General features: G+C 38.9%; 1 protein-coding gene across 2 annotated transcripts; it reads left to right on the top strand.

The window, feature by feature from the left end:
- The first annotated feature begins 2,930 nt into the window (after positions 1-2,930).
- Positions 2,931-14,308, top strand: LOC103969425 (squamosa promoter-binding-like protein 6). 2 transcript variants are annotated; one of them, XM_009382952.3, is made up of 11 exons: positions 2,931-4,215; positions 6,204-6,385; positions 8,205-8,543; positions 8,655-8,887; positions 11,309-11,383; positions 11,478-11,585; positions 11,663-11,777; positions 11,892-12,033; positions 12,161-12,311; positions 12,414-13,019; positions 13,696-14,308. In XM_009382952.3, exons 1-11 carry the CDS (start codon positions 3,626-3,628, stop codon positions 14,143-14,145), a joined length of 2,991 nt encoding a protein of 996 aa, XP_009381227.2. In that variant the 5' UTR covers positions 2,931-3,625; the 3' UTR covers positions 14,146-14,308. The 2 variants fall into 2 exon arrangements, with proteins under 2 accessions (XP_009381227.2, XP_009381220.2); XM_009382945.3 differs by having other exon boundaries at positions 8,202-8,543.
- Positions 14,309-14,808: the final 500 nt, after the last annotated feature.

Below are 14,808 nucleotides of genomic sequence, written 5' to 3'. Positions count from 1 at the left end.
TCAACCTTACACTCATCCAGTAGATATCCCTGCATGCATGCTCATCAAAAGTTGCAGAAATAAGATATATTTCCTGCATGTTCTCAGCTAAGTCCTTCAGATGGATCAGGGTCAACCATCATGCATCAATACTACACTCCTTCCGTAGATATCCCTGCATGCATGCCCACCAGGCTTTCAGAAACAAGATATTCTTGCGACTAAATCTAAGTCTTTCAGATGGAATAAGCTCTCTTCTGTGTGCATCAAGGTCAACCAACCTGCAAACACAATTCACTCCTTTGGTAGATCTCCCTGCACGCCCGCAACTAAATCCAAGTCCTAGCTCTCTTTGGTGCGGATCAAGGTCAACCAACCTGCATCATCTCCTTTCGTGGTCACCAAAACTCTCAGAAACAAGAAATTCCTGCATGCTTGGAACTGAATTTGAGTCCTTGGGAGAGAACAAGCTCTCTTCTGCATGGATAAAAGTCAACGAACCTGCACCGACACTACACTCCTCGAGTAGATGTCAGCAAAGTTTCAGAAACAAAATGTTCTTCCATGCCTGCAACTGGATCTAAGTCCTTCGGAAAGAACTAGCTCTCTTTTGAGTGGATCGAGGTCAAGCAACATGCAAACACAGCTCACGGATCCTTCATTAGATCTCCCTGCATGCTCATCAAACTTTCAGAAACAAGATATTCCTTCATTCTCTCGACCAAGTCCAATGAGCTCTCTTCTGTGTGGATCAAGGTCAACCGATTTGCTGCACTCTCGGTAGATATCCCCGCATGGCCACCAAACTCTCTGAAACTAAATCCGAGTCCATTAGAGGGGAGTCATAACCTAAGGGTTTCATTCAATCTGGCACGTGCATGGAGGAGGTGCAGTTCCTACACAGTACCGACAACAGAATGTCGTCTTCGTTCACTGCTGCATCAAGAGCTGTCAGAGTTAAAGCTCAGAATCAAGCAGGGGAAACCCTCGCATGATCCGGACGAAAGCGAAGCATCGTTTGATGAATGATGGGGCTGAAAGCTGCTCATCAATGACTGCCATGCGAATGGGAAAGGACTCACCAAACAACTGCCACCGGCCCTTCCTTCCCTCGGCTGTTGCGGTAGGAAGATATTTAATGAGGAGTTCTTCCATGAATGAATACCTAATGCCGGGGACCTACGTTATCATGAAAGACCACCTGTAACCGAGCATTTACTGACGTCTGAATTCGTGTGTACTATCTTGAACACGTACATCTTCCCTTTCATGTAGGGTTGGCAATTGCCACATAAAGTCCACCCACCCACTGTACCACAGAGAATAAATGTGGCCAAACTATTTTATCTCTACCACATAATTACGTGAAATGAAATACATAGCTCCTACTCGTGGATTCCAACATTAAATATAACACTATAATACATAGCAAATGATCAACCACAATATGCATGAATACATGTTTCACTTCTAAATCTCATGTAGCCTACTCCTTTATCAGTTCTCACAGTACCTCAAGACACTGAGGAGTAAATGTAAAGAAAGTTGCTTACGATGGTGTGTAGACAACCTCTCCATGATGCATGACCCCAATCCGAATGGTTGCAGGTGCTCAAAATATGTCTTCCAGAGAAAGATTTGTCTTATAAAAAGTCAAAATGATCTCTGTCACCAACCCAATAATATATTTGTCAATATCTAAACAAAATGGATTCTGTCATAGACTTCTTAAGATTTAGTACATTTGTCAATATCTAAACATAATACCATACATGTGAGGATGTGAGATTTAGCCCAATAATAACTCCATATATAATATACCTCTATCCTTGTTCATTAATAATACTTTCCGTCTTGGGTTACCCATCATATATAACAATAAGTTGATATATGTTGCCAATAACTAGCTAAAGTCAATGATGAAGCAACTTGTCAAGAATTTTATTCATGTGTTGGATCGGGACATCTACTATTCAAGAATTAGCTAAAGTCATATGTTGTCAAGAATTTTATTCATGTGTTGGATTGGGACATCTACCATTCACACATGAGCAAGATATAAAAATTTAAATCATGTCTCATTTATCGATTTAAACGTGACATTGATTAAAAAAAAGTTAAAAATGGTATAATAGTGAAAAGTCATTCGTTCATAATAAAAAAAATATATATATTTTAAGTTCTTTTTTAGGTTTGGGTTCTCCCTTTGGCACGTGCTATGCACGGGCTAATCGCATAATCACAGAAAGAAGAGCACGCGTTCCTTGTTGCTTTGACGATCGTGCTATCGCCAATCTCAAGGATAGACAGGCCCCGCGAACGAACGGTCCAGATGCGAGAGAACCACGCGCATTATTGCGAGTACGGCGGGGGAATAACTTCCGTGACGACCGCATGCAAACGTTTTCTGATTCGACGACGAATGCACGGTCGATATCTTCTCAGATCAGCATCGGACGGCTGACGCCCCGCAGATGGCAATGCGTTATCTCGCGCGTACGCCGGCGTAAAATAACGTACCTCGGGTCCACTATCCGCCCACTCGACGTACTCCGACGCCGTTTTCTTACTGGCCACGTAGAGTCTCCAATAGGAGCGTGCTGCCGGTGGGTCCGCGAAACCCTGTGCTTGTTAGCCGCGTGTCGTGATTATGGTACCGATGGCGAGTCAGTTTGCGAGCGAGCAACGCAACCGAGGGAAGCGAAATAAACAACGGGCGTGATAGAAAAAATCTGAAAAGGCAAGAGGACGCAATCTCTCACCCAAGTCGTCCTCCTTGAAGTTGTAATGTGTGGGCCCCACGTTTGTGGTCCCAGGAGTTGGCGTAGGGTCGATCGCGGGTGCCGTGCGTCTAGGTGGAGGAGGAAATTAAAAAGGTTTGGGGAGTGGGGCTTTCTCACGGCCGAACTGCCTATATAATGTTTTAAAGCAGTACGCTCCTCCACGTCTTCCGCTCTCTTCTCTGCGTGGTTGTTACCGTCGGCCGCTGTTTAGGTTTTTTCTTGGATCGATCATGGCTGCCGAGTCGGGCATCTCGATCCGGATGAAAGGGGTTCTCTGGATCGGCCAGTGGTTGCTCCCGAGGAAGGTTCTGGTTCTTTAAATTTTCTCTCTTTCTCCCCGCCCCCTTCTGTGAGTAGCGAGGTTCGTAGTGGCAACGGTTGAATGAGTTAAACTTCTAGCACTTCTGCGGGAATTTGGAGTAGTTTTGCTGATGTTTTGCTCGAGAAATATGGTTAAATCTGGTATATTTTAGTGGCGTCTGGATCGTGACGGATGAACTGGAGCAGGGTTAGCTCCGTACTGAGTGGGTTTCTCGAGCTGTTACAGTCGTTAATTTGGTGATTTTATTGCTTGGAATCAGTGAACTAGGCTTTCTCTTGTGAAAATAAATTATTTTTGGTTCTTTTCTAGTGATTTTGTGTGGGACATTGTGATTGGTATGTGGGTTTCACTTGTTTGGATCTGCGGATCTGCCAATGTTATGCTTTTAGATTTTTGGCGAAGCAGTGACGTGGTTTAGGAACTCCACTCCATCGTGTTCTCCATCTTCTTGGTCCAAAGTGGCTTGCTATACACCTTGCAGCATGGGAAGTATTTGCATTCAAATCTCGGCCTTCTGAGTTGTTTTGAGGTTTTTGCCTTGATGGAGGCCAGAATTGGGGGTGAAAACCATCAGTTTGTTGCTGCTGGGACATCTAAACTGAACAGGATCGGGAAGAAGAGCCTTGAGTGGGACTTGAATGACTGGAGATGGGATGGTGATCGCTTTGTTGCTAGCCCTCTAAATTCCATCCCTGAAGATTGCAGGAACAAACAACTACACCAGGATACAGCAAAAACATTGGTGTCAAATTGTTCATCATCTTCCTCTGAAGGTGTTGATTATGGACTGGTTGATAAGGAGAAAGGTGAAGCAGAGAAGAGGAGGAGGATTGTAGTGGGGGAAGAAGATGAATCTTTCGGTGGAGCTGGGCCCTTGAGCTTGAAGCTTGGGGCCCATGCTTATCCAGTAGCGGAAGCTGACCTTGCAAACTGGGAAGGGAAGACTGGAAAGAAGAGCATTCCACCAGGAGGCAATTCTAGTCATCCAGCTTGCCAGGTCGAAGGCTGTGATGCTGACCTCAGTGACTCAAAGGACTACCATAGGCGGCACAAGGTCTGTGAGATGCATGCAAAGGCCAGCACAGCGGTTGTCAAAAATGCAAGCCAGCGCTTCTGCCAGCAATGTAGTAGGTTGGTTCAGCTTGTTTGTTTGGTTCTTAATTGAAACCCATCCTGGATAGCCCTTATTCAGTTATAGTACAGCTCAATCAAAATGTTTTTCTATCTGTATGATTAGAAACCTTTCCATTGTCTGTTACATTTGTGTGTCACAGATAATCCATTTTTTGTTTTCTTTAGCTAAATCAGTCTGAAGATAGTAAAAAAAATGAATTTCTGAAGCTAGCTTGTTGACTCAGAGATTACCCTTATTGAAATTATAGGTAATATGGATACATAACAATAAATTGATTATTCCTCATTGTTTTATGGTTGAACCTCAACACTGGAAGCATAATATATTTAAAAGAAAGAGGAAATAAATAGCAAGAAAGAATAAGGGTTGCAAAATAGAAACCAATCTAAAAAAATGATGAGAAAGAAGAGCAAAAATGAGGTCCATTGCCCTTATTATACTGATGTTTCATACACTAAATGACTAAAAGAATATCACAGTTGGTTTATGAAGCCACTTTCTGCAATAAAATCTAGTTCACTGATATTTATTTAAATTGGGAAAAAAATACTGAATAGAAAATTTAAAATGCCGTGGCTTATGTGAATTTTTTGTGTTCTTTGACAATAAAAAGCTATTAACTGTAGAGGTTCCCAGAAGAACAACTAAAAAAATTCTAAGTTAGGAGAATAATGCTGCTTGATACTGTATTAGTGTTGATCTGGATACGTTCCAAAAATGCATGATGATCTTGATACCCAAATAGAACCACATTGGAAAGAAAAGGAAACTATATACTTAGATTGTGAGCTGGGTTCTGTATCACTTGTGACATGGTTTTAAGCATTTTCGGCCATGTTGCTAGGCCCTCTTTTTATAAATTACTTAGGTGCATAATTTGAGAATCCTCATGTTTGGTTCTTGCTGAGAATAACACATCTTTACAGGTTCATGGATGATCAGTTTTTGTTTAGAGTTTAGTTTCTGACATTATTTATTTGCCAAAAAGAGTTATTATTAATTGATTTAATCCCTAAATAGTCCAGAAATTTTAATGCACTTATTTGTGATTTTTTTTGAATTTTATTATCATTAGTTTCTTATTAAATGACTGTTGTAATTTTCAATTTCTAATTTTTTTGTTCAAATTTACTGCTATAGTTCTAATCCATTTTTCTGATTTTTCCTTTGTCACTCTGCCTCTTCACCTATTGCTCTTCAAAGAAATTTAGGTGAGCAGAGTCCTCTGGAATTGAAGTTAGTTTTGGTATTTCTAGGGCATCATAACTCATTTCATTCTAATGCATTTGCCTAAACAGTGTTAAGCTATACTTTTTTATTAAAGAATCAGAATAAGATAATGTTAGTCCAGAGATTGGGCTTTTGGGCTTCATGATGTAAAATAGGTTTGCATATTTAGTGACACATATAGCTGCTATAATCCATTATTCATGATCTTCTCTCGCAACAGGTCGAATTTACAGTATATATTTTCTTTCTTGTCATGTTTGTGAAGTCTGAAATAGAATATAACAAAACTATGTCAATTATTCAACTTGATTAGTTGTAGTATACATCTATTTAACTTATGCAACAAGAATGTTATCTCAGGTCACTTTGGATATATGGATGATTGACAAGATTAGTTGTAATGTGTGACATTAATTTTCTCTTGACATCTGGGCATAGTGGCAATTATCAAATATTGCTTGTGTAGGGCATTAATTTTTTTCCTCTGCAACCACTTCTGGTGATAAGGAGAAACCACATGTTAACTGAAATGAGAAGATAATAGAAAATTTTTGGGATTATTGCACACTTTTGGTGATAAATACTTCACGCTAGTCTAGGTTAGTTTATCTCTAGTTTGCCTTGAACTTTATGGTTTGGTCCTTGATGTTGGATAATTATCTGCTTCTAGAACTTTTTTTTTTCTTTTTGAACTTTTTAACTTTTCCCCCTTTGTCTTTGTTGTGACTTGTGAGCTCTTGATAATCACGTCCAGGTTTCATCTTCTTGAAGAATTTGATGAAGGCAAAAGAAGTTGTCGGCGGCGCTTAGCTGGCCACAACAGGCGTAGGAGGAAGACACAGCTTGATGTCAATGTCAATGGGAATTCTTTGATAGATGAACAGGCTTGTGGCTATCTGTTGATAAGCCTACTTAGAATCCTATCCAATTTGCAATGTAACTGCTGCAACTTATTCATTGAATATCTGCAACATGTTACTCTACATGGTTTTTTAATCTCTAGTCAATTGCATTCTTTTTGCAATTTTCTTACTTTTCTAAATTCAGCATGTTTTTGGCAATTATCTAATTCCCATGATACCATTCATGAGCTTTTGGTCAGTGTTACCTGTACTTTCTTTCAGTGGGCAGGCTTAGAAATTAAGAACAATGTCTTTGGTAAACAAAATATCATTCGTAGGAAGCCAGTATGTAATATAGTCCTGGGCAGACATCTAAGATGATTGATTAGTTTATCATGTATCAAGTGCTCATTCTTGAAGTTCTTTATATGCACATGTCACCTTAGGATTTAGTTATCATCAGGGTTTACAATTTCAGTCCGGTGTTGATACTGGTCGATGACTGGACTGGTATGGTTCCAGCACAGATTGGCACATCAGCATGGTGTAGTTTGGGGCTGTAAAGGAGGCCAGCATGAGGAGGTCCAAGTCAATGAGGGGTATGCCATGGGAACAACGATCATCGAGTATGCAGTCAAATGATAGGTAGGTGACACTTCCAGGGCCATTTAGGAACGTGGTGTCCCACCAAGTGGGGTTTGGAATCAGATGCTGTAACCCTTGTTTCGGACTGAAATCATCCAGTTCACATCACTTTTTCTGGTTGGGCTGGACTGATAAATGTTTGCCGGTATGGATCAGTCTGTTTGGTTTTTTTTAACCCTTGATTATCTCATACTGTTTCTGTAGGGCACGAACATGGTGTCCTGTATGCTAGTCAAAATGGAGGGAAAAAAAAAATTCACGTATCACATCACTTTGGGATGTGGCATACTCCTGTGCCATATGTTGATGACTAATTGAGATGGTGTTGACCAAGACGTATGTTAGGTGCAGCATATTTGTCCATTCTTTAACATGTTTTCCTTTAATATTAACAAAGATGAATATGTGGAACACGTATTTAGATTTTAGAGTACTAACCTGTTCTGCATGGGGAAGATTCCAATTCAGCAAGGACATCATTATTCCAGAAATTTTTTATAGAAGTAGATGCCATTCAAATATTTGTAACTTTTTGTTCTTTGATATGATGAGAACTTATGATTTTTGCTTTGATCAGAACCTTGCCTCATGCCTTATGTAATGGTTTTTTGAGAGCTTGACACCTTATTAGTATATCTTGAGCTCTGAACATATTGGCATGTTTATTGAACTGCAAAATATGAGTGACTACCAACTTAAAGTGGCCCAAAGTGGAGCATAGTTAACATAAAAAATGGATCATGCTCATGTGCTTTATGTATTTCTTGTACGTGTCCCCAAATGTGGTATGTGGCCCTATATGTTGGCACATATGCATATCCAGACATATGACCATTTCACAGAAGCTAGTGTAGCCTTATGGTGTGGTATGATTGTACATGGAGATCAGTCGCCAAGTTGCAAAAGCATGAAAATGTGGTCCCATATTTGGTTTATGTTTCAGGCTTTATAAATATTGCTTTTACTGTAGTTGTTCTTCTAGTACCATAATACATGGTTTATAATAGTATGGTAATTCATTGTTAATACCTCAACCCATTTTGTAACTTTTACCAAAATTGGTCCATGTTATGTCACAAATGTGGTGGTGGAATATTTACTTGTAACTTAATTGAACATTTTTTGAATGCTTTAGTTTAACTGCATATGTAGTTGCATATCACACCATGGCCTCTCATCAATACAAGGCCCTTCATACACTCTAACATGTAGAAACTTGATAGCTGTGATTCCGTATCTGCTGATTTTGGCTCATGTTTCTGCAGCAGCTAACTCAGATCAATCACAAGATCAAGAGCTCTTGACTAATTTTCTAGGGAACCTGGCCACCTTTGCTAATTCCTTTGATCCAAGTGGTCTTTCTAGACTCCTACAGGCATCTCAGGATCCACAAAAGCTTGTAACTAGTTCCGGAATATCCACAGATGTGGTTATTACTTCTGTTCGAAATGGTGTTCGTGAGCAAGAATCTGGTAATCCCTTGTGTTCGACGGCTGTAATGACGTGCATCACTGGTACTCAGGATCCTTTGAGGCAAACTGACCATGTCACATCTGTTTCTGTAACTACTGTTGACGTGCCTTCAAAAGAAAGGGTAGCTTCTCCTGGTGAGGCTGTGCCTGCAATTCCTTCTGTATATTCTACATTTTAGGTACTTAAGAATCTTGTTCTCTTTTATGAACAGAACTTCATGCTAATTAAATTCTATGCTATTTCAGAGCATGTCACAGACAGAGTCATAATGGACTTTGATTTGAACAATGCATACAGTGACACAAGAGATTGTGAAGAAGGAAGAATGAACCCAGCAACTCTCTTGTCTACTAGGATGGATTCTTCTAATTGCCCTTCATGGTTGCTGCAGAGTTCTCATCAGTCAAGTCCACCTCAGACCAGTGGCAACTCGGATACCTGCAATCAATCTCAAACTAGTTCACATGGAGGTGCTCAAGTATGTCATTTTTCTTGTGCATCAAACCAATCACAATGTAACATGCATCTATTCTCTAAAATTATGTTTACCTAAGCCCATATGTGTCTTCTGAAAGCCCAATACTTCTATCATAGGAGGTGTCTCACATATCTGCAACCAACCCCATTGCTTTAAACCTTTTTTCCTAAATGAGATGGCACTGTGAATTTCTTTCCTTTTCTACCAGAGGTCATGAATTTGTGGAGTTAGGCACTATTCGTGTTTACTAATGCTTAATTCTCCTGTGGGACCAAGTGTATGGTTGTTGGGACTTGGGACTTGTTATTTGCCCCATCTCCAGAGCTTTCTCTATTACAATTTTTTATGCGAGCAAACACATTTTAGAAGCATGTAGTTCACCAAGTCTTCAAGCTTATGATTAATCAGGAAATGAAAATAAAAAAGGAAAGCAAGAGGTTTAAGACAAGTATTCAACAGATTGACATAGAAAGACTGTTTCTTTGATACCATTACTTGGTGCAATTGAAAGTTGAAGGTTAGGGTTTCATGTGCCTAGAAAAGGTTCAAAATAAAGGAAAACAAATGTCTCTATTTGCTGTCCTGAGAACATCGCACCAAAACATTATCAAAGTGAAATGCAAGTAACTTGAAATCAAACAGCTGCTAATCAGCTTCATGTAAACAAACAATATTTATGTGGAAATCAGCAAGGATGAGAAAAATAAACAGAACTATAAAACATGTTGGGAATATTGAAGAGAGTAATTAATATTGTACTAGAAAAAAATAGAGAAAGAAAGGGATAGAAAAGGAGCAACATTTATATACTCATCCAAGGGGCTGAGGCCTTATTGCATATCGTAGATATATATTTTTTAATCTTATGAGGTTATCAGGTGTTATGATCTTTTCTTGGGGATCTTTTATCAGGAATTTAAGATGATACATCCTTTGATAAAAAATGGCTTTGCTCAAATCCGTGAGAAACCTAAAAGCCTATCTGAATCCAACAGCTTGAGCATTGTTTACCTTTTGCCTTATAGAAACAATGTTTTTAGCAAACAATAGATTCATAGAAAACATTAAGATGTCTGCCTCAAGTACACCACCAACCGACCCTTGCTGTTGCAAATATTCCACAATCTTTCTTGTAGAGAATACTACAGCTACTTTTGTGGTATCTTCTCATTCACCTTAGATGAGCTTTAGTTGTTCTAGATCAAGGTAGGATAATTGTAAAAGGAGAGTGACAGCGACAGTGAAGATTGGACCAAATGAAGAATGCCATGTATGCATGTAGCAGAGCTTCTTTATGACTTGAAATATAGAGAACTTCTAGTTACATTCTGCCAATAAATCCCTACTGTATGTTTGAGGTTAACATTTCTTGAGCTTAAAAAGACATGGGTTGGGCTTGGCTGTTTCGTATCAGACATGATGTTCACCATTGGTCTGACTGTGAGGTCCAATGATGGCTTTCATTATCATATAAGAAATTGCAGGCATGAGAATGAAAGTTTTTGGCACCTTATATGGATTTCCATGATTTTCGTAGCCATGGTTTGACATTCGGGCAACTAATACATGCTGGTCCCTGACCAGACTGGTATGGGTCTGGTATGTGCTGTGAAACTTTTTCTAAGAGTTGAATATACATGGTGTTGTGCAGCACGTGTCGCGGTCTATGTGAACATAGGACCATGTTGATTGGGTGTTCATTGTATTAACATTGTCTTTGTTCTGGACAAGCAAAGTGGTGTGACGAGCCTTCTAGAAAACCTTTTACATTTATTACTAAAATGGTTTTGATTTGGGTGCATCTTAGGGGCTCATTTCGCCTATTTATCTTCATATCTTTATGAAAGTAATCTATCTGATTGAAGTTATAAAATCTGCAAGAACCAGGGGCTGAGCCACGATATCACATGTTAGGTGCTAATTTATCTATTAAATTTAGAAACCTATAGATATTTCTTTTTTTTTGCAAAGGTTAAGTGACAAAGGTGAGATTCGAGCATAGGACTTGCAATGATCTGCCAAAAGTCTATACCAACTAGGTTAGTTAGCACCTTTGAAACCTATGGATTTGAAAAAGATATCACTGAACATTTCTTTTATGTATTAATTTACTTGATTAGAAATTAGACTAGAAAATGAAAATAGAAAAATAAGAGAAACCAAAAAAATTTATATTGCTTGGAGAGTTTTTTGTGACCTTCAACAACATGTGGCTCACCACTATGCTACACATACTCTGTCTTTTCTGAAAATGTGCCATCATACTTAAAATTAAATATTTTAAATAAAAAATATACCTTTCAGTGACTTGTCAAAATTGCTAAATTGCTAGGGCAGCTTAGTAAATTTCTGTACCACTTGGTTCTTAGAAAAGTTTCAACTTATTCGTTATTGATTATTTTTTGTCTCCTCTCATTTCAGTGTAGAACAGATAGGATTATCTTCAAACTCTTTGGCAAAGACCCTAATGATCTTCCTCTTGCTCTGCGAACACAGGTAAGTTCCAAAATAGTTTTGAAATGCTTAAAAAAATAGAAAAATGCATGCACAAGTTTGTTTTTTTTAATTCGTTGTTAATGCTGAATTGCAGATTCTTGACTGGTTATCCAGTGGTCCTACAGATATTGAGAGCTACATTAGGCCTGGTTGTATAGTTCTAACAATATACCTTCGGCAAGCTGAATCTGCATGGGTACAGGTAAGTTTCCATCTCTGATCAACTTTGTGTTCCACAGTTCATTCGGCCTATTAATCTAATCCTTCCTGTGCTGACAGCTCTCTCATGATTTAAGCTCCAACCTAAGCAGGCTTTTGCATGACTCCGATGATTTCTGGACAACGGGATGGATTTTTGCTAGGGTACAAAATTGCGCTGTCTTTATAAATGATGGTATGTAGAGCTTCTTCTGAGCAGTATTTTTTTCAAGATTGCAGCATTGTACAAGTTGGTTTTATTAGCAACCACAGAAATATCTTGTCATCTTTTTGCATAATTCTTTTTCAGGTCAGGTTGTTCTAGACATGCCTTTCCCAATTGGAGATTTCAACCATTGTCAGGGTTTGTCAGTCACACCTATTGCAGTTGCTTGTTCTACAAAGGTTAAGTTTACAGTGAAGGGTTTTAATCTAGTTCAACCAACATCTGGGTATTAATTTTCTTTGCTTCTGATGAATTGAAATCTTTTGCGCAATTATGTAACCTTTCTCTGGTGCATAAAATATGGTTTTATCTATTTTTCCTGTGTTGTATCATAATGCTGATCCTCCTATCAGGTTGCTATGTTCATTTGATGGGAAATACTTGGTCCAAGAAACAACACAAGCTCTAATTGAGGGAACTGGTAGAGATGCAGGGCATGATCTGTCTCAGTGCCTGAGCTTTACTTGTTTGCTACCTGATGTGACAGGAAGAGGATTCATTGAGGTTCCGTCATATTGTAGTCATTTAGTTCCTATTTTCAAATTCTTTCTTTGTCAACTTTAAGCTTTTTCTGTTGATTATGGAATTCTTGGTTTTGACTCCTAGTTCGAAGATTGTGGCCTTTGTAATGGATTCTTTCCCTTCATAGTTGCGGAAGAAGATGTATGCTCTGAGATCCGTATGCTGGAGAATGCAATTAGTATAGCCTCATGTGATGGCCAACTTCAGGAAAGAACTGATGCAGCCAATGCTAGAAATCAAGCTTTAGACTTTATTAATGAACTCGGGTGGCTGCTTCGGAAGAATCATATGAGATCTGCTTCTGAAGGAACTAAATTCTCTCAGAATACCTTTCCCCTGAGACGCTTCAGGCATCTTATGTCATTCGCTATGAATAGAGAGTGGTCTGCAGTTGTGAAGAAGCTTCTCGATATTTTATTCAGTGGAACAGTAGATGCAGACAGGCAATCACCTACAGAACTTGCCTTATCTGAAAACCTGCTCCATAGTGCGGTTCAAATGAACTCTAGGCCTATGGTGGAACTTCTATTGAGATATGCACCTGTTAAAGCTTCAAAGGAGACGGATGTAGATCATTTTTTATTTAGACCTGACATGCTTGGCCCCTTGGGTATAACTCCGCTGCATGTTGCAGCCTCCAGTAACGGTGCTGAGAGCATATTGGATGCGCTTACTGATGATCCTGAACTGGTACATATTATTTCATGCTTATGTTTTCATTCCTATAATTGATTGAAGCAATAACACGAAATAATCTGGTTGAACTTTGTTCTGGATGCTAATGGCTTCATCATGCTTTACATGACATTTTTTGCGTACAAGTTCTTGCTGGACCTTAGTTGTGGAAGTCACTGGCATATTTCGGTGTTAAAGCACACATAGCATTGGCCTGCAATTATTTTAGGCAACTCTCCTTAGTAGTTAGTTCATTAACTTATATTTGAGGCTAGGCCCTTGGAGCTCATAACCTCCTGTTTTCATTTGTTTCATGTAAGTTTTTGCTTCTGTTATCCGATCATGCAAAATAAATTCCTTGCACCAACTTTTGCCCACTTGTATCTCTTTTCACTACCATGCTTATATCACAAAACCATGTTGAAATAAATGTGTTGCTAGTGTGATTTCTCAAAGCTTTATTTCTTAACGTGGCCATGATTCCACCTACTCATTCATGTTGCCCTCAGCAGCTGCAAGGAACGATTACTTGTATGTTCTGGTAATTTAGTTCTTGTAATGCTTATGTATGAACTGGCAGCTGTTATTTATTCTTTTACCAATGCTCACTTTTGAGGTTATTTCAGTTAGCTTGTACTTCAGTTTCCTGTTTGGTAGTCTCTCTTACCCTCTGTTGGTTTCTGCATTCCAGCTGGGAATTAAGGCATGGAAGAACGTACGTGACTGCATTGGATTCACTCCCGAAGATTATGCTATCGCTCAGGGCCATGACTCATACATAAGATTGGTCCAGAAGAAAATTGACAAGCAACAACATCACCAGAGTCAGGTGGTCCTCAACATTCCTGGTGTTGTCTCCTATGAGCTAGTAGATGCACTTAAATCTGGTAAACCAAACTTATTCCAGATAACTAAGAGTTGCTTGAGCAGAGAACGACAACCGTATTGCAACAGATGCAGCCAAAAGATAGCTTACCCTAACTCTGTGGCGAGGACCATACTGTACAGACCAGTAATGCTCTCTCTTGTGGGTATCGCGGCAGTCTGTGTCTGCATGGGCCTGCTATTTAAGACGCCGCCCCAAGTCTTCTATGTGTTCCCATCATTCAGATGGGAATTATTGGATTATGGCTTCATGTGAAAGAATAACAAATGCCATGATGCTCAGTTTGGTGGGTTAAATTAGTGAGCTTTTCTGTCCGAGAAGTACACTTTTAACAACTGTAACATAATATTTCTCTGTAATATTAGAGGGATCATATTATTCTCGACACTGAATCTTGTGTAAGTTTTTGTTGACTTCAGTAGCTCTTTTTTGGTGGTTGATAGGATGGCACAGCATCAAGGCAAATTAGTTAGAGAGATCCTTGTTGAGTTCTTTCTCCTGTTCATAGAGCTAAATGCCTCCTCTAAACATGTTTCTCACTGCAGTGGCAAGCAAAGGGATGCTGGGAATATCATGATGGCCTAATGCTTTATAAGCATCATATGTTACCAACTGTAGCTCAGTGAAATGTTGCATTGCATTTTTAGTTCCAGTGAAATGCTTACACTAAGAGCTGGTATCACAGCCTGTCTTACATATTATTGTATATATTAAAATAATTTAGTTGTTTATTAAGAATATTAAGGCTCATAACATCGATTAATCCGGTCAAAGCAGATCAAAATCAAATTTCTGAAAAAACCAAAAAACAATTTTGAACCAGTGATTTAGTGAATTTTACTATGGGTTTCTTTTGCATATTTATTAATGCAAAATTTGTAAACTTTTAGTACAGCACATATATATATATATATATAT

The sequence above is a fragment of the Musa acuminata genome, chromosome BXJ1-2 (genome assembly GCF_036884655.1).
Source record: "Musa acuminata AAA Group cultivar baxijiao chromosome BXJ1-2, Cavendish_Baxijiao_AAA, whole genome shotgun sequence".
Taxonomy (NCBI): domain Eukaryota; kingdom Viridiplantae; phylum Streptophyta; class Magnoliopsida; order Zingiberales; family Musaceae; genus Musa; species Musa acuminata.
Note: the sequence above shows the minus strand (reverse complement) of the source record. Positions and strands in the feature narration are given on the sequence as shown.